General features: G+C 42.8%; 1 protein-coding gene across 4 annotated transcripts; it reads right to left on the bottom strand.

Annotated features, from left to right (window-relative positions):
* Nucleotides 1-4,144: 4,144 nt before the first annotated feature.
* ccdc92 (coiled-coil domain containing 92) lies at nt 4,145-21,331 on the bottom strand. Of its 4 annotated transcripts, none has more exons than XM_061261307.1 (4): nt 21,040-21,331; nt 12,270-12,470; nt 11,346-11,387; nt 4,145-5,872 (listed from the first exon to the last, which is right to left on the bottom strand). In XM_061261307.1, exons 2-4 carry the CDS (start codon nt 12,397-12,399, stop codon nt 5,073-5,075), a joined length of 972 nt encoding a protein of 323 aa, XP_061117291.1. In that variant the 5' UTR covers nt 12,400-12,470; nt 21,040-21,331; the 3' UTR covers nt 4,145-5,072. The 4 variants fall into 4 exon arrangements, with proteins under 4 accessions (XP_061117291.1, XP_061117294.1, XP_061117292.1 ...); XM_061261310.1 differs by lacking the exon at nt 21,040-21,331 and adding an exon at nt 20,871-20,996; XM_061261308.1 differs by lacking the exon at nt 21,040-21,331 and adding an exon at nt 19,770-19,929.
* Nucleotides 21,332-21,933: the final 602 nt, after the last annotated feature.

Below are 21,933 nucleotides of genomic sequence, written 5' to 3'. Positions count from 1 at the left end.
CAAAAAAAACATTTGTTAATTTTAGGTGAATAAGCTAATTAGGTTCTTCTACACATTTTTTAGTTTGTTAACAATGCAGGTTTGGCTTGTTATCATTTGCTTTGTCTTTGAATTCTTCATTATCTACAAATTGTTCATTTTAGTGACCATGTGTCAGCAATTTGGGGCCTATTGATTCTCCTCCTTTCATTTGTTCAGTTTTATAATTGTGTTGCCTTTATCTATTTGTTTGCAATATATCGTAATAAGCACAACAAGGAAATCAATTTTTTATCATGGAATACTTGGATATTTCTGTGGCTTAACAGGGTAAACAATATCTCCAGATATGAAAAGCATCTAATTCGGAAAAAAAATATCAGCTTGTTAAAATGCAGTGGTTGAAACTGCGGTTAGAATGAAAAGCAGGGTACACAGGGCTGGGAAGTGCTGCAGGACAGCACCTGGTTCCCTTCACTGCACGGGGGTTTATTTCAACAGAGGGCAGATAGACCTCTACTGGCCCATGAATGTCGGTCCCTGCTGCATATTCTTCCAAGGAGGTTTCCCATCTAGGTACGTATAACACTGCTTTCTTCTCTGGGAAGTGCACTTTATTATAATTGTATTATCCTTAAAACAGTTCTATGCATGATTTTGGTAATGTTGACATCCCATAATAACTTGCCTCAAAGGTTTCTGGGTTCAATTCACAGTCACCACAGTCAAACCTGAAAGTAAATTCGCCATATACATTTAATATGTGTAAAAATAAAATCTGGGTAAATTGCTCTGGATAAGAGAGTGCAAAACATGGAATGGTACTGATCATCATTGGATAGCTGAGATTCAGAGTTACAGCTCTGGAGTTGGAAATAATCAATGGGCCAAATGTCTTTCAATTACCTAAGGTATATTAGGCATATTTTACAATATCCCATAATCTAGGTCTATTTAGTGGGCAGCTGAATGTGAAACAACCACCTTAACCACAATGCATGATTAGTTTGAGTAATTTGAAACTGAAATTGACCAATTATTTTCTGTTAGTGCTATAGTAATGGGGGAATTTAACATGCCATGAACAGCTCAGATAAAATAATACATCGCCTAGTTTTTTCTTTAGGTCAACTTTAAGATGTATTAAATACTGGGAAGTGAGGAATGTTTAGGAAGTCCATACAAATGTAATACATAAAACGAAATTAATAAAAAATAAAAGATAATTCAAATATGGACGTTCACCAGCAGTATTTAAGGGGCCACCGGTGACAAAATAGACAAAAGAGGTTCCTTTTTCAGACAAAATAATGAATGTGGAAAATAATATATATCTGAGGCCAAAGTATATGTATATAGATTCAGATTAGATCTGGACCTGACAATTTAGACACTGCAGGCAAGGACACACCACCCTGTACCCTTCACATATGAAGGTGTGAACTTGATCACAGCTTGAATGGAAGATTTCCTGGGAAAAGAAATTGCTTCTAGAAAAGGTGTTGGTTGGTCAGCAGGGGGCACTCTTCTCTATGGCCCAAAATAGAAACATAAAGCACAGTGACAGGGGCTCTCTGCTGAAGAAACCATGGTCTTTACTTACTGCAATCATTAGAGATTCTGTGCTACTAACCCCATCGCCCCGGTCATATTCCCACTGAGAATACGCAACGTACATATGACAACCCAAGCATCACCTATGAAAAATAAATATAAATAAATAAATAAATAAATAAATAAATTATATATATATATATATATATATATATATATATATATATATATATATATATATATATATATATATATATATAATAAATAAAAAAGAAACATTTTTCACTCTGTAATTCCGGCAGATGGAAGGCAAAAGTATGTATGCCTTTGTCAGATTGTTTGACATAAGCATAATATTACACCATTCATGTTACTCCAATATACTATATTGGGGTAGTTAAGCCAAACTTAATCTTGCATTTCTATATGCAAAGAAATTGCAGACCTTATTGGAATGAAAATGGCCGCTGTGTTGTAGTACATCTCCAGCACTCCAGGGGGCGACAAAGTGCCTCACGCTGCTGGGTACGAAGGCTCCAGGGATAACACATAGACACAGCCAAAAGCAGTCACTGCTTCTGAAACCTGCTAAGAGCCAGAAGGGCATACATAATTTAAAAAGGTAAGCCTTTGTTCTGGAATAGTTCCTGACCTTTTGCCTTTTTACAGGGTTGCTTGTGACAGGACTTATAGCAGAGCAAGAGCCCTATAGGCCCAATAGCAAAAACAACCAGTGGTGGATTAGTATAGTTCTTTTGTTTGACTCATTTTCACTGGGTGGTTGCTCTGGTCAAATTATGCACAGCAAGGGCCTTGATTCTGCAGAAGGTACTCAACAAATAACATGCATTTATATACAGATAATACACTATTATGAATGAGGTGCTATCATACTACTTCTACCAATACTACTACTACTAGTACTACTACTACTACTACTACTACTACTACTACTACTAATATTATTATTAATTGGTAAACTTTTAATATAGTTCCTGACACAACTGCATTTGAAACATCTGCTTCAGAAGATTTTTGTGATTTTCAGATTTTAAAGAGCACATTGATACACGTTGCACACTTGCATTGATTGTATAAGAGTTATACAACACAACAGGAATAATTAGGAGAAACAGAATACAAGATGGGAATGCAGATGTGGTAAGGCTGCAGGTGCCCTTGGTAATTCTGCGCTAGAAATTTGAGACACGTTATCATTTATTATTATTATCCTTTTCTGTATCTAACACTTTTTATCAATATTATTAATTTCCTTTGAGGGGAAGTTAGGGAGGGGTATTGTGCATTTGTATGTCAATACCTACAGCAATAAAGTAAAAAACAAGACAAAACTGAGACACTGAATGTACGGCTTATGTGATAATGTGAGAGACACAAGCAGCAGTGAAGAACAGGGGAGAGGGCAGTCTGGCCACTGTCAGAGGCTGCTGATATCTCCATGAGCCTGGAACACCTTCAGCACCACGGACAGTGCCAGCCGCAAAAAGGCACAGCTGAGGATGATGTTTGGTAATCAGCCAAGTGTTGCTTCTTGCATCAACAAAGCCTGTTCATAATGGTACTTATATACTGTATTTGGAACCCAGTTATTAATAATAATCCAATTATTATTTTCTGTTTTGAGTGCTTACCATACTCATTTCATGTGTGACCCAAACCTGAGTTGTGGGTTGTGAATGTGGCTGCATTCTGAAATACGCACAAGCAAATTGGCAGAGATCACAGAAGTCTTTACTTTTCATCAACATGAAGAGAGGAAGCAACAAGGAATAAACCACAAGCATTTAAATGAGGCCTTCAGGCTTTTTATTTTTCTCAGTCAGTGAGGCAGACTGCAGATAGCTCTGCTCCATCACAGCAATGGAGATCACCTCGGATATTAAATTGTTTCGGTACCAATTGTTTGTATATAGAAGCACCCCCCCCCCCCCCACAATGAAATTAAGCATGTTATTTTTGCATGGCTATAAAGTATCCATCAAGTAACAAGTCCACTGCTGAGGACCCAGGGTCGGGTGGTAAGTTGCAAAATTGAGCCTTACTGTAGCCTGTATATTAATCATGATAAAAAATATCACCACCTCCAGAAAAACTCTGAATGATTAATTAATTTATCAGGAATGTACTGTAACCTATAGCGTCAACATAAAAAGTCCAAGGTATGCACCAGTGGACAGCAAAATGTGTCCTGTGTTAACAGAGCTAATATTTCTGATGATGAAGTACTGCTCTTCAGCTGAACTGAGCATCATTTCACACATATAATGGGACACAATATAGCTAAATGTGCAGCTTTATAACTCACTTCTATTAACAGCATTCTGCGCCTGTGTGTATGAGAGAGAGAGAGTGGAGGGGACAGGGCCAAAGAGAGGGAATGGGGAGATGGAAATAGAGGAGTGCAGAGGTGAAATAGAGGGGAAAGAGGAGTGAACGTCAGTCCATCGTGACAGACGGCTCTGCTGTAAACCATGTCTTCAGAGGTGTTCAGGTCAACAAAGTGAGAGAATCACAATATGGACACAGCACCGGGAGGCCAAACCATTAAAAAGTTAAAACCATAGAAAAAGTGCATAAACAAAAGTTAAAATACTTTTTTAAAATGTGTATTTGGTTCTCTGTCAATACAATTGAACAAACAAATTGAAACACAATACGTTGCCATTTTTTCATATGTTACAGGATGTATTACAAAATCAAAATTAACAAATATATTAATGTGGTCACAAAAATGCCCTTGTCTCAGCCTTCACATTTCTTCAGGCCTGTATCATGCACACATATACATCTACACACGCAAACACACACACACACACACACACACACACACGCTTGCACGCATGTGCAAAGTCTCATACTTGTATTCACACAAACACAAGCACACAAACTAACGCATGCGCACATACGCACACACATTGCAGCTTCTTGGAAGGCTTTGTCACCAATTCAGTTAAATTATTCACAGACCTGGGATCCTGTCCTATAGTACAGTATATGCATTCAGATTACAGGAAGAGAGAGAAAAAAAAAAACATTTGAGAAGAACAAGTTTAATAAGTAAACACTTGGTTAACATGTCGCTGTAAGTTCCTACATGGGAGTTATTGATACTTACTCTATATGTGTAGACTGAGCCATTGACTGGTTCACTGCAGGTTGAAATATGGTGATATGATTTCGCGGTGGCATTCATGAATATGTGTATGTATCCAGGGTGCATCAAATTAGCAGGCAATAATGCTGACATTTGGCTGTGGTTATTTATTTGTTTGCACTGAGTCAGAAAGAGTTTGCTAAGTGTAAGAAGTGGAATGGGAAAGTCACATGGGTTTTGAAAGAAAAGAGTAAACAAAAGGGGATTTGGCATGCTCGGTCCTTTTCTACACAGGAAAACAAGTCTTTAAGGAGGAATGTGAACAAAGTGTTGTTAGACTTTGTCCCTTTCCGGTGGGTTTGTGGAGTTGCATAAAAAGCGGCGTGCTGGGCGCGGTGCGGTGGGTTCCGGCGGGTTCCGGCCCTCACACTGTTCTGTCGGCGCCCGAGCGCTTCCTCACCACCGCGTCGGCGCTCACCTGGTCGACGGCCAGCGTCTCCAGCTCGGGCTGCGGGGGGGGCGGCGGGGCGGCGTGGTGGATGCGGTGGGCCACGCCCACGTGGGTCCGGTGCTGCCGGTCGCGGTCGCGGGCGGGGCTGTGGCGCGGGCTGCCGGAGGCGGAGCCCCCCAGAGGGCGCTCGCAGGCGATGGGAGGGATGATGGCCGGGCGCTCCCGCAGCACCTGGGCCTCGGCCGCGCCCTGCAGGAAGGGCGTGGGGTCGGGCATGGCGTCGACCGCCTCGCGCAGGACCAGCCTCCGCCCGTCTGAGCCCAGGCGGTACAGCTCGGCGTACTCCGAGTGCAGCGGCTGAGACAGGCTCTTCTTCATGCGCCGCCGCGGGGTGTCGGGCTGCTGCCGCTCCTTGGCCGGGGGCGGGGAGGGCTTGTAGGAGCCCACGGGGCTCACGTTGGGGCTGGTCTCCGAGGAGCTCCCGGCCAGCAGCCTCTTCTTGGTGGCGTGGAGCTGGGCGGTGAGGTAGGCGATGGTGCTGGCCCTCTGCTCCAGCTCTCCCGACAGCACGGCCAGCTTGTGGCTCTTCATCTTCAGCTCCTCCAGGTACTTCTTCTCCCGCTCCTTGATGGTGTTCTCCAACACTGAGATCATGGCGTTCTTCTGCTCCAGCTCCCTCAGGAGCTCCCCGTTCTCCTGCTCCTTGGCCTTCAGCTGCTCCTCCAGCTCCTCACACTTCTGACGCAGCGCCCTGCAGCGCGCCTCCCCGTCATCTGTACACACACACACACACACACACACACACAAACACACACACACATACACACACACACACACACATACACACACACACATACACACACACAAACACACATACACATACATACACACATACACACACACAAACACACATACACACACACACACACACACACACAACCAAACACACACACACAATACACACAAACACCACACACACACACACAAACACCACACACACACGCACGCACACAAACACCACACAACCAAACACCACACACACGCACAAACGCCACACAGACATACACAACCACAAACACACACAGAAGGAAGTTGGTCAGACTGGGATAGCAACACACTTGTGCCATACCCCACCCACGCAATATGACCAGAGACAGAATTACCACTGTAATTTAGTTAAGCTACTTTGCCCCACTGGCTGGACCAGTCTGAGCAAATGACTGGCAGTAATGATAGCTTGTTTCACAGAGAACATTCGATTCCCTGACCAGTGCAGGCTTTTGTCATTTAACAGGTGGATCTGATTTACGTCAGTCTAGACCTCGGCGGTACAGTACATTCAGAATCATATTAGATGTTTGCGTTATTAGATAAAGGACTGATGTCACAGAGATTGTAAATGATGGGCCGGGGGGAAGGGGTGGACAATCGTCCCCTGTGTGGTGGGGTCTGAGAGGCTGAGTGGATGATCTCCTGTGTGGTGGGGTCTGAGAGGATGATCCCCTGTGTGGTGGGGTCTGAGAGGATGATCCCCTGTGTGGTGGGGTCTGAGAGGATGATCTCCTGTGTGGGGGGGTCTGAGAGGATGATCCCCTGTGTGGTGGGGTCTGAGAGGCTGAGAGGATGATCCCCTGTGTGGTGGGGTCTGAGAGGATGATCCCCTGTGTGGCGGGGTCTGAGAGGATGATCCCCTGTGTGGTGGGGTCTGAGAGGATGATCCCCTGTGTGGCGGGATCTGAGAGGATGATCCCCTGTGTGGTGGGGTTGGAGAGGCAGATCAGGCAGGCACACAAAAAGATGGAGAAAAACATACACCTCCACACACATTCATTACATCAATCAAGCAGACGGACAGTCAGACAAACAGACAACGCCCACAGTCGTGCTGTAGAAGAGGCCACTCCCTGTGGACTGCAGCAGATAATTGAGTTATCTGCACACTGCCTTCGTAAGTGCAGGCTTCTCTCTATTGCAGGGAGGGGAGTGCTAGTGGGGGTTATGGCTTCATAAGCAGTCTGAGGCAAGCCTGCTCGGAGCCCAGAGCCTGGGAGATGGCTCCAGTTTCAGGCCCGATCGATATCAAGCGTGGAACAACTCGCCCGTCAACTTCTCTGACCTTGAACGCTACTCACGCTCATAGGCTGAACAGAATCTTCCTCTCGAGTCCTGTTTCATCGACACCCATCCACAGCCACCCACAAACCACCGAGTTAGTGCCAGGTCATCAGAGCTCATCTCTTGTAGTATGCTAATCTCACCAACCACTCCGAATCAAGCCCCTCAATATAACAATTACCGAAGCCAAAGATTTCTGGCACTAAATAATTCATGCTGTAGCTGGCAGAAATCTCCAGTACTCCTAATATCGCTCATTAGCCTTTGAAACTTACACACTCATTACAAAAAAAGAACATTGCATGGCCCCTGGGTGCTTCTGACTGGTTAATTTTTGTGCGGTCAGTAAGGTTCTCTCTTGTTGCTGCGTCAAACTTGCTGATTGTCTGTCCACCAAGAGCAGGGGCCCTCCTCCGCGTCTCAGCCCAGCTGGGGCAGGCGGGCTCTCCTGCTCTAAGTAGACTGCAGAGTGTGCATTAGCACAGAGTCCCATAATCCAATTTGCAGCGCTGCACCTTGCGTGCTGCCCCACGCTAACCTGATACTTACTATCCTGGCATAAACACCACATGACAACGGGATCAACACACAGAGCCAGCTTCTGTTAACATTATCCTCAAATGTACAAGCTGGTACAGGTGCTACTGCTTATACTGTACCTGATAACCTTACATTAATTATCATTTTAAAATTATAATTGTTAAAAAAAGTGCATGTGGAGAAAGTGGAAGTCAACAATCAAGCCAATTCTACTGGGGTAAATGCCTGTCAGGTATTTGCCCACACATCCCCCTTTGTTTTATGAATCTACAGCTGAAAGCGGCCATGCAGCCCTTTGATGAGTCGACAGTGGCCCATACACTATTTTTAGGGATGGACAGCTTAAGAAAGGCTGGTGATGATGCCGTTTTAGGTCAACTGGAGAGGGATAGTGAAGGCTAATAAACACACTCATGTAGGTCAGTTCAGTTCCTACTTTCCGTTCACCGAAATAGAATCACACATAACACTGATCTTCTGCACCCTCAGTAACTTACCTTAACAAATGTGTGCATATACATTTTTGGTGTTCCCCAAGGCTCTGTACTTGGCTTGCCTCTTTTCCCTCTGCATGCAATGGCTTGGATCTGCCATCTCTTCCTCACACTCTGCGTTTCCTCTCCTTCCCTCTGTCTGACACATGGGTCTCACTGCGGATCTCAGCTTGCCAGACCTCCTAAGGTCAACCTGGTTAACTGAGATACTTTTCACCACTGCAGGACCAGTCCTCAGTACCAAACAACAAGCTCTGCCATTACCACCCCCTAACACTCCTATATTGGTACTGGATCAAGCTATTTCTTACTTTTTCATGAAGTAATCTGTACGTATTTGGGACTTGTATTGGTTCTTGCTGAGCACAATTAATTGCATTAGTGCTTTTTTTACATACACATGCAGGTCTGTGAATGCTGTTCGCCAAATCTAGTCCGATTACTCAAATCAGGTGAATGCACTTCATGTTCTTCTGCATTTCTAGCTGCTATGGATAGGAGTGTCAACTACATTAATGCTATGTGATAATGTGGTCATGAGATGAATGGTCAGCACATGGCAATAGATGATGCTTTGAATGGCCAGGTTTGTATGTCCTCTATGAACTCTGTGTACCTGAGCCGGGAGCGTCGGCCGATGTGCTTTTCACATGGTCACTCGACACCATCTCGCCCTTGCCTCAGAACTGGAGCTCTGCTTATTTATGTTATGCGTCCATGGTTACGCAGTGGGCGGTGTTCCGTTAATGATTCGTGGGGGCCGTGAGAAAAGAAGGCTCTGACCCCCCCTCTCCCACCCCCAGCTCAGTGGGGTCCTGTGAGCTTCCCGGGGCGACGCCTCGTTACCAGGCTACAGGCGGAACCCTCTGCGGCTTCTCCGTCTGTGGCCAGGAGCCTCTGTTCGGTAGCTGGCCAGCCATCTTATTTACGGCCCCGGTGGCTTCAGGGCCACAGCTTTTTAAAGCTCTTCTCACTGTAACCAGACTTCCTGTCTCAGTATGGGAGCACAGACCTTATTTATGCTGTTCTGGGAAGCTGAGAAGCAGCTCCATGCTTCTTTTTTTCCCCACACAAAGTTCAACATTAATAGCTGGTCCAGGGCCTAGGCATTTGTGTGTGGGTACAAACTGCTAATGCAGATCTAAATATTTAAGTCCATTTGAAGACAAATTGTGTGAATTTTAAAATTTCAACATTTCAAGAAGAGAATGACAATATTTATTAAATAACAGAAGCGTTACCAGGAATCGTTTTAGAAGGAGAATGTGAACATCATAATACAACATTTTTTATTATGATGGACACAATTCTTAGTGAGTCCTTTTAAAGACTGATAAATTGAACATTGGAGACTAATAATTTCATGACAGATGTAACAGCATAAAAGGCCTTTACAATACTGATACTATGAAAATTAAAATGAATATTGGAGACTGATAATGTGATTACTGCAGGAACAGCATAAAAGCCTTTAAGAATACTGATACTGTGAAAATTTAAGACGCAGCACATTTTACACTTCTTATCGTTGTGTGGCCTACGGCAGCCAGGGGGCCCCAGGCCTGCAGAGAACATGGCAGGGCCTAAGCCTGAGCCAGCCTTTCCTGGGATCATTGGCTCAACGGCAGAATTAGATTTCACAGAACCAAGATCCCATAAATCACTCACTCACCACCGCTGATACACTGAACATTAAAACACCAGGCCCCACCTCAGCTCATCAGCTTCCAGCCACACCTACCCTCCTATATAACAATACATACGTGTAGCAGTGTGCTGGGATTTAAAAATGGACGTGTGATCTTGTATCTTTGGACTTGAGGTTCAAAGCTCAGGTGAAGCACTGCCATTGTACGTGCAACTCCTCCCACGGACTGGAATATATTTAGGACTGAACAGTGTGAATTAATGCAAAGCAAGAGCAAGTACAGTGGAATGGAGTGCATGTCATTGGTGATAAGCAGTACAGATAAAAAAGCTGAGGACGTGGACAGAAAAAGTGGCCAGATTACCAATGGCCCCAAAGGGGCTGGCCAGCGACGAGCGAAGAGAAAGTATTCCGAGACATTATCGTCTCTGATCCGCAGGCTGCAGCCCAGTGCAATAACACTGATTCCATTACGCAAGGCATACGACAAATCCCTGTGATGTGAAATCATTATTGAAATGTGCGCAATTAAGTTATTTCCTCAAAGATGGTCCCAAAAGTCCAGGAGTGGGGCAGAAATCACAAGATTCAAGCGATAGACGCTTCTGTCAGCACTCCCAGCTGAACTCCTCTACGTAAAGCAGACACTGGAGTGCACCTGTGAGAATACACAAGCTCTTTCGGCTGATGACATCTGCTCCACACACACAGACACTCACTTGCACATACAGTACTGTGCAAAAGTCTTAGGCACCTGTATAACACTCGGATAAGATTCTTTCAAAAATAATTCAATGAAAGGTCCTAAATAAACATACTATACATTTTACATTACATTTTAGTAATTAGGCAGAATAGTTAAAAACTGAATCAAATCAATATTTTTTGTGACCACCCTTTGGCGTTAAATCTTCATCACTTCTCTGAGATATAGAACTGCAGGACAGCGTTGGCTAAGACAATCAGCAGGGAGGTTGTTCCAAGCATTTTGGAGAACTTGCCACAGTTCTTCTGCAGACTTTGGTTGGCTCCTTGCTTCTGATCTCAGACAGCCTTGATCAAGTTTTTATGTAAAAAGTAGTCAATTACTTACAGTAATATGTAACTTTTTTAAATTAAATACAAAAATGTCTCTGTAAAATTAAATATTTTGAAAAATGAATATTTGGAAATCTCAAATGTGTTATTTTATACTAACACACACAAAAAAATAAACACATATATAATAAAGTCTAGGGTGCCTAAGACTTCTGCACAGTACTGTACAAATACAAGTTCACACACAAACATTCACATTGACAAATGCACAACACTCATATACTGTATACACTCGCATACACACACTCATACACAATCAGGGCAGTAGAGTGTTCTGGCTACATGTGCAGTTTGTGTGATGTGATGTGTTTTCTGGCAGGGCCTAACAGAAGGACTGGCACCTGGTCTTACCTGTGTCTTCAGAGTTCCTCACTGTCAGCTCATATGTCAGATCTGTGAGGGAGAGAGAGGGTGCTTACAGACAGCCAATGCAAGATCAACCAGCCTGTTACAATCATATCACCAGGACTATGGAGACAGCCAAAGCAACATCAGCCAGTCTATTACTCAGACTTATGTGGGGCGGAGTCTGCACCATTGCACAATAACATCTGTAACCTTCTGTGCTGGATGACATACAGAAGAGTATATACACTGCCAGCCCTTCATGCCAGTTTTACCAGCAGCTGCACCCCCTAGCATGTCGTTATCACAATGTTCTGCGTTGTTCTGTTTTTTAATATGTTCTGGCAATTATTTTTTATGGTTCAAATGTATTTGTTTATATTAAGTATTATGACTATGAAAGCGGTTGACATTTGGTACAGGGTGTTACAACTCTCAGAATGGTTGTTAAGCAATGCTAACTGTCAAGGGTATGATTGTGGTTACTGTACAATATAACACAATGCAGCACTTACAGTTAATATTATGTTTCTGATCATAGACGGTTGATTAAAGTAACCCAGTTGGCACAGTGTTGGTGTTATATCAGTTTTGTTGGTGAGGCAACATTAGGCAACACTCCTTGTTGCCAAAACAAAATGACCTCCAACATTGGCCACCAAATTGTCCAACAAAATCACCATACTGTGGTTTGTTCTTTAGCAAATTATGAATATGACTAGCTGTTGGGCTATTCTAAAGTAACACAGTTTTGGGTTAATATAACATGCTACTAGGCCTGTAGGTTAGCAACAGTTAGTTGTTGCTAACTGTTGGGGGAAATTCATTGGGATATTCAGTATGTCTGGACCAACCATCTACTGGACCAACAATGGCTGTGATACACAAGTGATTCATTGACTGCGTATAGCATTACACACAGGGGGTTACCTGTGCAGTGCTGCTGTAGGCGGCGGATCTCGGCATGGAGGCCCTTCAGTGTGTTCGCATGGTCCTGCTGCAGGAAGAGCAGGTTCTTCTGCGCACTCTGCAACTGGTTCTCCAGGCTTACGTTCGCCATGGCTGACACTCACACACACACACCCACCCACACACACACACACCCAGGCACTCACTCACAGTGCTGCACACCTGTGGGGTAAAACAAAACAAAACAAAACGTTGAATGTGTTACACACACAGCATAAAAAAAGGCCTGGGCATTAGTGAACAACACAAGGCAGACATAGCCAGTTATCAACTTTGCTCTTAAAAACACAGGTCACTTTCTGGGGATTTTTTATATTATTTAATGTCAAATAACTCCAAAGCAGGTTTTTCAGTGTGGTATGTGCATATGATACCGAATTATTCTTCAAAAACATTATGCTGCTTACAGTAAATCCTCAAATTGTGTCCGGGATTCTATTTGAAGCCGGGCCTCGGATAATAGCCGGGGGCGTGGCCGATTCGGACAAATAAAGGCCGGCCCCCAAATACAAGCCGGGGTAATATTGCCTACCAGTAGGGCTATCAGTCCATGAGCACTAGAAGACATTGTTTCTACTTAACTCAATGAAATAAAATAGCTCTTCTTAATATTTTATATTGTTGGTTGGTTTAATACTGTCGCCAATGAAAAGTCGTTGTCCTACACCATGGGTCTCCAACACGTTGCTCTCAAGCTACCAGTCGCTTGCCGCCCCCTTCTGAGTAGCTTGCCAAAGACTGAAGCAGTATACATTTAAACACAATTGTTGCCGCAAGGCATTCCATCCTACGAATTTAACAAAAAAGTAAATCAGGCAAAATTTAAAATTAACTCAATTTAGGCTACTTGGCTACGCAATAAGGTTTCCATGTATTTACAGCACAGCGCACGTTCAATGAATGAATGAAAGCGACTGCCTTGGCTCGCAATAAACAGATGGGTGGAAATCCCGACACTCTTTCAACTACATAAAACTTAACAGTGAACCATCAAATACCCCCCAGATTTCAGTGCCCACCATTCCCAACATTTAGCAATAGAATCAAACAGTCCAAAAGTAAATTAAATCCCAAACCAAAGCGAAAATCCTTTGATAGCCTACCGGTATGCTGCTCTAAACAAAACGCATGTCTCACAATAAAAGATCCTTAACTTACTGTTATCTACGCTAATTTGTTATTGTTCATGAAGGCGTGTCTGGCAAGTTGTTATTTTATGGATTCAGGACTTGCATGTGATTTATTGTGTTTGAGAATGTTTGCAATAAACAAGGTCTGTTAAGACTGACACTTTGACTTACCAAATGGTGTTTCCTGATTAGCCTACACTATTTGATTTCTGAACGGTTACAGGAAGTGTTGAACAGTGTTGGCCCACTTTAAGTGTAGCCTTTTACTTTATTTCTAAGAACAACAGAAGCCTAATAAGAAATAAAGGCCTGCCTCGAATACAAGCCTGCCCCAAATAAAGGCCTGTGCTTTGTGCAGCCTAAGTAAATAAAAGACCCCGGACACAATTTGAGGATTTACGGTAATTTTATTTTCTGTTGGAAATTGTTCCTATGGTGTATCAAATCTGAGACCACTGTGCTTAAGTACTAACATCCCACTGAATTTATGTATATAATTGTGAATAAGGAAGGGATAATACCCTATGAAAAAGTAAGTTATGAGGAAATAATTAAATGACAAGGTGGTGCTTCGGGTCGGGCCGTTCACCACCCTGAAGCAATTATTTCCTCATAACTGACTCGTTCATAGCGTATTATATCGCTTATACCATGGTTAACTAGCCAAAGTAATGTAGCTATGCACAATTTCTTTTTAGTTTAGAAACAAATGTAGTCATTAATGCGCAATGAGAACGGCAGCAAAAATAGACCCTGTTGCTGAGAAATGATTCACGCAGCCTAAAAGTTTCTGCTGCAACTAAAAGCCAACTGCTTCATCGCCGAAGAAAAGTTCACCATCACTGAAAGGAAATAGGCTATTAACTAATGTTAGCTGGCAAAATAATAGTAAGCAATTTATTGAAATATGACGCTGTATTCCAGACTTCAGTGCAATGAAACTGAACAGAGCCCTTTCCATTTTGAACTGAAGCATAGAAAGAACTCAATATGTGTTCAGTTTTACAGCACAGCTGTCAAAATCAGCTAGCATGGCTCATTCTTGCAGCCAGTCCCGCAAAACAACATATTAAATTATTACTAACTTCACAAGTAGTTTCAAGAGAATATCAGTGTACTGAATGCATTTTAGCATCTCGGGGCGTTCCATGTCTAAGTATACTCCTCTATGCTTGTGGCTCTGTCTGTTGTTTTACGGAGTGAACTACAGACAATAAAAGTTTGATCATTCTCTCCTCGCTCACTCGTGTGTTGTAAGTTATGTTATTTTTACTGCCCAAGTTAAAACGCTCGGTTACATTATGTTACTCGGTTAACACCTCCCATGATTATCTTTCCTTTATCTGTATCTGTTATCTGTAAAGTGCAACTCAATGCAGTGCAGCCTACAGCAACATATTTTTGTCACCAGATCGGCTATAATTCGATTTAGTCCATAAACCCCCAAAAGCCCAGTATGTGCCATTGTAAGCCTGTAAGCTGTAACTTCTATAAATATCTAAAATATTCTTAATCGCATACAAAAACTGTCTGGACCAAACTAAAGTATAAATCAGCATTGAAATAATATATTTACAAAGCAAGAAAGTGAACTATCCCTTTTATCTGGGTCTGCTTGGTGGATTAACGTACTAAGCATTAATCTATTGTGTAGGTGGGATCCATTGTCTATTGTTCAACCTCGACAGACTATAATTTGCCACAGCGTTGCCAGGTAAATGGGGATTTTAACCAGCAGGGCGTCATTGTCTTACAGCTTATCATATTTGTTGCTGTATCTTAAAATATAGTTCCTGCCATTCCAGTGTCCTCCATTAGCAGATGAAACTATTCTCCCATTGATCCTGAAGCAAGGTTATACACCTTTTCCAACATTAAGCAACATTAATCTGCACCTCCAAAAAGCAGTACACAAGTCAGACGGGGGAATCTTTGTGTCACATGATGTCCTATGATAGGCTGTTACTCATAATGAGAGATGTGGAGCTTAACCTTCTCAACTTCTGGAAGAGGTTCCAACTTCAGCTTGACAGTGAGATGGGCGAGCCAGGGCGAGCTTCTCATTTAATAATGAAGGAATGAATTCCTGCCATCATACACTGTAAATCTATCAACGCTTTTTAAAATCTCAAAATGTAGAATTCATTCTGTGGCTGAGGAACAGTCACCGGTCAATTTTGAGATGTGTGGTGGGGCAAAAACTTCACGTTTCCCTATCTCCTCGAACTTAGTGCAAAAATGGCGCACTCCGAGCCTTCAATTTCTTAGAACAAAGGCCCAGTGGGTAACTGGCTGCAGCATCACGCCCTCCGTTACGCAACGCTGCTCAGGTTACCGGGGGGAGAGTGCGGACATCTTAACATCACTGCGAACGCCCAACAAACGCTGCTGTCGGGCAGCTGCTTTGACCATTAGAGGCCATTAGAGGTGGGCCGCCCCTGCGTCTCCTAATACAGGATTGGGACCTCAGGCTTGATCAATCTCCACGTCTCCGTTTAGTGACTTTTCCACAGCAAGGGAGGAGAGGAGCTTAAAATAACAGGGACCTTAATGAAAAGACAAGATGAATGAGGTGCAAGAGTGCACTTTGTTCTCTTACAAAGACATAGCACTCTGAATAAAAAAAGCAGGCTGAAGTTGCTGTGTCAATACACTTGGAAGTGAAAAGGGAGCCCTGTCTGTTATACAACGTAACATAATCACCAATGTACCCATAATACAAAGCTTTCCAAAGATCTCAGAACAGTTTATAGTGAGAGTGGAGCAGTGCATAAGGGAAACTCTACAGCCACACCTAACCCACAGGTGGACTTCAACACACATTTGAAAGTGAAATATGAACATTTGTACAAGTAAGTATAATTTCACCATTGTAAAAATACAGTGGCAATATGTCCAGGACATAAAATTATGGTGACAAAAAATAGGCCAAGCAAAATCTCTCAGTCTCTTCATTGCATTTGAAATATTCTGTCGAGTGTGGTTCCACAAAGGTGAGCCATAGAACCACTCTTGCTTTAATTATTCATGAGTGACCCTGCAATGCCTATTCTGTTGCTGTTCTGATCCGTGGGTAGCCGTTTACTGCACCTGAGATGGTATTGTGGTGACATCATTGGCTGCAAAGATGCAGTCATTCTCCAAGAAGCTATCAAGCACTGACTCCTGACAGCTTTCCTGGCTGGAGGTCAAGGCTGAAAGAGCATCAGTCAATATGCAACTGAACACACAGCAATATGCGATAACACATACTGGAAACCCCTTCCTTTGTGCTGATGATGCCTGTATTTATCTGACTGTGATACACAACAGAATCATATGATGCAATAAATATTCTGAGAACATGTTCTGTCACTGAGGGTTAATAAGAGTCTCTGGGTAATGTATATGCATGTGAGGTGAGAGCGTATATTTGAGTTTGGAGGGAGAGTGTATAGGAACAAGAATGTGTTTGTGTGTGTGTCCGTAATGAGCATGTAGTTAGGTTTCTGTGCTAATAACGGTGGGGAGGTACATGGTCTGTTCTGAAGGTCCTCCTGGGACGGACCAGAGTTGCTGTGATTGCTAAGAACAGGAACAGCACCCTCTTTGCAGTGTGTGTGTGTGTGTGTGTGTGTGTGTGTGAGAGAGAGATAGAGAGACAGATAGCAAGATAGAGTGAGAAGGAGGGAGCTAGAAAGTGAGAGACAGAGAGGAAGGGAGTGTTGAAAGATCATGGTTTGACAATTGTTCTGGAAAGTGCTAAAAGCTCTGTTAACATATGAGACCATAAACAGGAGATCAATGGGACCGTGCGTGAGAATAAATAAAAAAACTCACAGTTGATGGCAGTTAAAACCAGAGGCGGAACCATTACAGTTCTTCAGTATGCAGCAGGCAAAACAACAGGCCTACAGTACAGGGAGGGACGTGGGGGCTAGGAGAATTCAATGCAGCTCTTGTTCACAGAGCTAGCACAGATTACAGCAAAGTATCAAGGACCAAGAAATAAATTTACAGGACGAATTCAACTCAAGGATTACAGCAGGTGACCAAGTAATATTGCCTGAAACAAAAGCCCAACATACAAAAAAAACAAAAAACACTCTCACATTGACTGTCATTTCATTTGAAGTTTTACAAAAGGTTTCTTAGTGCATGCCCATTCTTAAAATTTGGGAACCATTACCTGCACCCACTTTCCATTCTCTGAATGAAAAAAGTAACAATGACGCTCCATCAATGCAAACAAGGTCTTAATCGAAAAGTGTTCATGCAGTTCCTCCATTTTCCCACTGCAGACAGGACCTCACAATGCATTGCTGCTGACAAAGGACTTGCCGTGATACTATAATTCTACTGCCAAAGAGAGAGATACTACTGCTATTATTATTATTTAGCAACATACACATGAAATGAGCATCCCCATACTGTACATCATCCTGTGATTGGATCGGGCAGGTTGCTTGGTTGCTGGCCATCTTCCACTTTGTGTGTCCTTGTTCTAGAAGCTTTGTGACAAGGCCGCTTGAGGTGAAGTAAGTGGCCATTATTCAATCTGCACACTACTGTCTCCACCCTCCCCCTGCCTCCTGTCCGGGCCCTGGAGTGCATATCGATTTTCCCCTTTGAGTGCAGGCATTGGCCTCCTCCAGCATTTGCTCACTTCTTTACAACATAATTGCATCTCCGTGCAACATCATTGTGTTATCACCTTCAATACAACATTTGTATTTGTTTGTTCTTGTAGCTTCCTTTTGCCATTCACAACTTCAAAACATGAATGTCGACATATTTTGTGGAGTCCATTCCAAATGTTTGCTATACATATGCGCTAATACATATTACAGAGAGGAAGTTGGCTGTGTTCCGTCTTGGAAAGGGCTCCAGTGTTTCAGCAAATTATTGTTAAATTTAAACCCTCCACTGCAGTGGCAATGCAGCACTGCCTGTATTTACAACACTGCAAGGCCCTTTACTGGGCAACAGGGACTGGCGCCTAGGCAAGTACGCAGATGAATAATTGAAAGTCTCCCTGAAATTCCGGTAAAGCGTATCTGGTCAGCCATGCCCCTCCTTCCCAGAATTCCCCTGGGGTTAACAGAGATGCAGCACCCCAGAGAGACCTCCACGGTGACAGTCCCCATGAGTCACCACTCTTTTCCCATAAGACACAAGACATGGTTGCTGATGCTTGAGTCAATGGCTGAGATCACAGCAAGGTGATGAGAACAGAAAAATCAGCTCTCATTTAATCATCATCCCCCTTCCCCATACACTGCTGCCAGGACATTTAAACGTTAAATCTGCAACACTTCCAGTGCTGCCAAGCACGACACCTTCCCCTCCCCATCTTGGCCCACCCTGCCGAGCTATAAATCCATCTGACATGCTGGCCACCCTCCGGAGGTAACGTCACTAGGCACTGCAGCGACACGACAATACTCACTCCTTTTAAGACGTGTCGGTTTACGAGACTCAGAGAGGCTAACATGAACACTGGGCATAATTTAATATGGCCACTACAAGATAACAGACCATGCATTTCAGAGAAAACTTAAAACTCATCCCACCCCCCAGGCAGAGACGCATTGAATCCCAGTGGCTCGACCTTAATGGATCTCGCACAGTCTCTCATTCTCTCCCCACCCATTCAGATTGAGCACTTCCCCAGCTATTGCCATAAATAATCAATGAACTGCAGCAGCAGAGGAGACACTGGTCAAAAATATCTTACCATCAACTGTTCTATTGGAGGAGAAACCAATGTCCTGATCGTACATTGAACTGAAGTGATGTGCATAAGAACAAGACTTAAATACTCAAGCAAATAAAAAAATTAAAAAAGGGCTTGTGACATTACGCTTTCGTTGATTGAGAGCACATTCCTAGAGCCAAATGTGCTACGGGTCCAATCACGCAGACTGGCTTTACTGTGGACCACTACAGGGTGAGCACTGTGTCAATGTTGCCAGTTGCTTCAACTTGACCTGATATAGGGGAATACCTCACACCAGACAAGGGTTGTTGCCTTGATTTTACCGTTTAATCCACGATGTAAGGTTTCACTTGCACCAGTGCCCACTTGGTGTATTTCTAACAAATGCATTTCTCGCAGCTCAGCAGGTTATCTGCCGCTGTTATCAGAAGGCAATATTTGCAGAAGTAGGTTCGACAAATTAAAGAGTTGTTTTCAAGCAAATAAATAAAGTGCATCCAATGTACTTAAAATATAATTTCCATGTTTAGTGAGCATAACTCATAAAAAAACATGAGGGTTAAGCTTTAAGATCTGGTCATAACAGAGCGGCGCAGAAAAGACAATACGAAAAGACAATACGGAACATAGCACCTGCATTGCGGGCGGAGCCGTATCCGACGAGTATCAGTGCATGATAAAAAGGATAGTCTTGGAATTTGGATACAATTTTCAAGACTGATGAGGAGACAGAGATGGTTTGGCGCTCCATCCGCATTCATAATTTATCCTAATGAACATCATTTTTAGGCAGGCTAATCGCGTTGCGCCCAGTCTCAAGGCCCATCTAGCACAGTAAACAAAAGCATTTGACTGCTGTACGTTACTAGCTACTTAACTAGCTCGCTTGGTAATAATAGGCTGTCAGCTAACAAATCGCTGATTAGCTAGCTGGAGCAGAGTAGCAGAAAACGCCACAAGCCAGCTGGCTGATTTAATGGTATACTGTATATCCATACAGTAACTGTAATAGATAAAATATATAATAATGTGTATTGTTCGCAGGTAGCTACCATATTCCATACCACATTCTCAAAATATATAGCTAGCAATAATCTGTAGTTGGCTCGCAAACTGACTTCCGCAGTATGCCCTTGGCTGTCTAAAAATATCTCACATCATTACACTCATGTCATGCAAGCAGGAGACGGGCAGCAAGATAACGACAGGGGAGCACACCCACCAAACCAGCTATCATTCAGTGCGGTCACAGTCACTATAGACAAATAAAAACATACATTAAAATGATTATGTACCTTAGATATCGACCTTTACTGACAACCAAACTTGCTAACATGCTAACATGCATTATTGCCTTGCTATCTAGCTAGTTAGGGAACCCAAATAAATACAAATAGTCTGTGACCCGTGTCGCAAATGCTAAGCTAATACATTTAGAGGTAATTAACGTAGCTAAAATGGCCCAATGACAACTTAGATTAGACGACTAGTTAGACTGCTGTTGAAATATGGATCGTTGGTTGAAATAGTGTGCAATAACTTTTGTCTGACTTGACTCTCGACATCTCATGCTCAGTCGAGGTAGTTGACGTTAGCTAGCTAACTAACGTTAACAGTTATATCTGCCCACCGCTAGCATCACCAGTCTATCATCACAGCAGCACACAAAATAACACATTGAATACGTTTATCAAAGTAAAAGCATGCCAACGAAATAATATAAGAACAACTGACCTTAAATGCAGCAGCTGCTACAAGCCATCTAATGTTGCGGTAAAAAAAATATATTACTGTGTTGCTGGTCTTCAGACTCCAGAGGCAGGTGCCACCCGTAGCAATAGCTCGTTTTCCAGGGTTACAGGCAAACAAGCATGCTAAAATGGTTCTGCCATAGGCAACTTACCTTAATAATATCACTGTGGTGTCGATTATTTACCAGGCCAGTAATCTCCTTGAGATGCCAGTTTTTATTAGGTCCGTTTGTAAATGTCTAACATTGTCATTGTTGTGGCTGATAGCTCCTAGGTCGAAAGAAAACAAGGTTGTGTCAGCCACCCTCTCATCTCCCTGAGCTACAAGACAAAATAAAGCGGAGGATCATGGGATACTATAAAAATCACTGTGCAATAATTATCATGGAGGCTGTTAATTGATCTTTTTTCATAAGTCCCACAACGTTATGCTATGGACATGGTTTATTGTTCATATAAAACACATTTAACGGACAGTACATCAATTGTATTTATAGTAAGCTATAACTATCACGAAAAGGGTCGTCTTCCACTGCGCAAGCGTCTCAGGTGCATTGTACGTTTACGTTTCCATAGAAACTGAATCACGCTCTCGAGCTTGAAAATGTTGCTAAAATGCCATCTAGCGACGTAGCATAGACTTGCGCCCAAAGATTTAATTTGTCTAAACGATTATTCCAGTTTGTGCGAGTCTCGTGTCTGATTATTTTACTGTACAATGCGTTTGTCCACTCAAATAAGAACAACAAAAACACATCTTTTCACGATTAATATAATTAACATATTGTAATACACACATTACACAGCAGATGGAAGCAGCGTCTTACACATATTCTGCACATATTCAAGCTTTTTATTAACGTAAAAAAGCCAAACCAGTGTAAAGTCAAGCCTGTTTAAAGATTGTTAATTATCAAAAAGATGATATGTGAGCACGACTATTGCCACCCGTATATATATATTTTAAAACATTGGTTTATTGGCAACCATGAACAGATGTTTAAGAATGCTTATGCTAATTTTCGGAGGAAACTATTTTCAATTTC

This window comes from Conger conger, chromosome 11, assembly GCF_963514075.1.
Source record: "Conger conger chromosome 11, fConCon1.1, whole genome shotgun sequence".
NCBI lineage: Eukaryota > Metazoa > Chordata > Actinopteri > Anguilliformes > Congridae > Conger > Conger conger.
The sequence above is the reverse complement of the archived record's forward strand: the minus strand, read 5'-3'. Positions and strand labels throughout refer to the sequence as shown.

Coding starts and splice junctions, on each gene's coding strand:
- ccdc92 (XM_061261307.1), bottom strand. CDS start 12,399: ATGGCGAACGTAAGCCTGGAGAACCAGTTGCAGAGTGCGCAGAAGAAC. Junction 11,388..12,269: donor CCTACAGCAGCACTGCACAG/GTAACCCCCTGT, acceptor TCTCCCTCACAG/ATCTGACATATGAGCTGACA. Junction 5,873..11,345: donor GAGGAACTCTGAAGACACAG/GTAAGACCAGGT, acceptor GTGTGTGTACAG/ATGACGGGGAGGCGCGCTGC.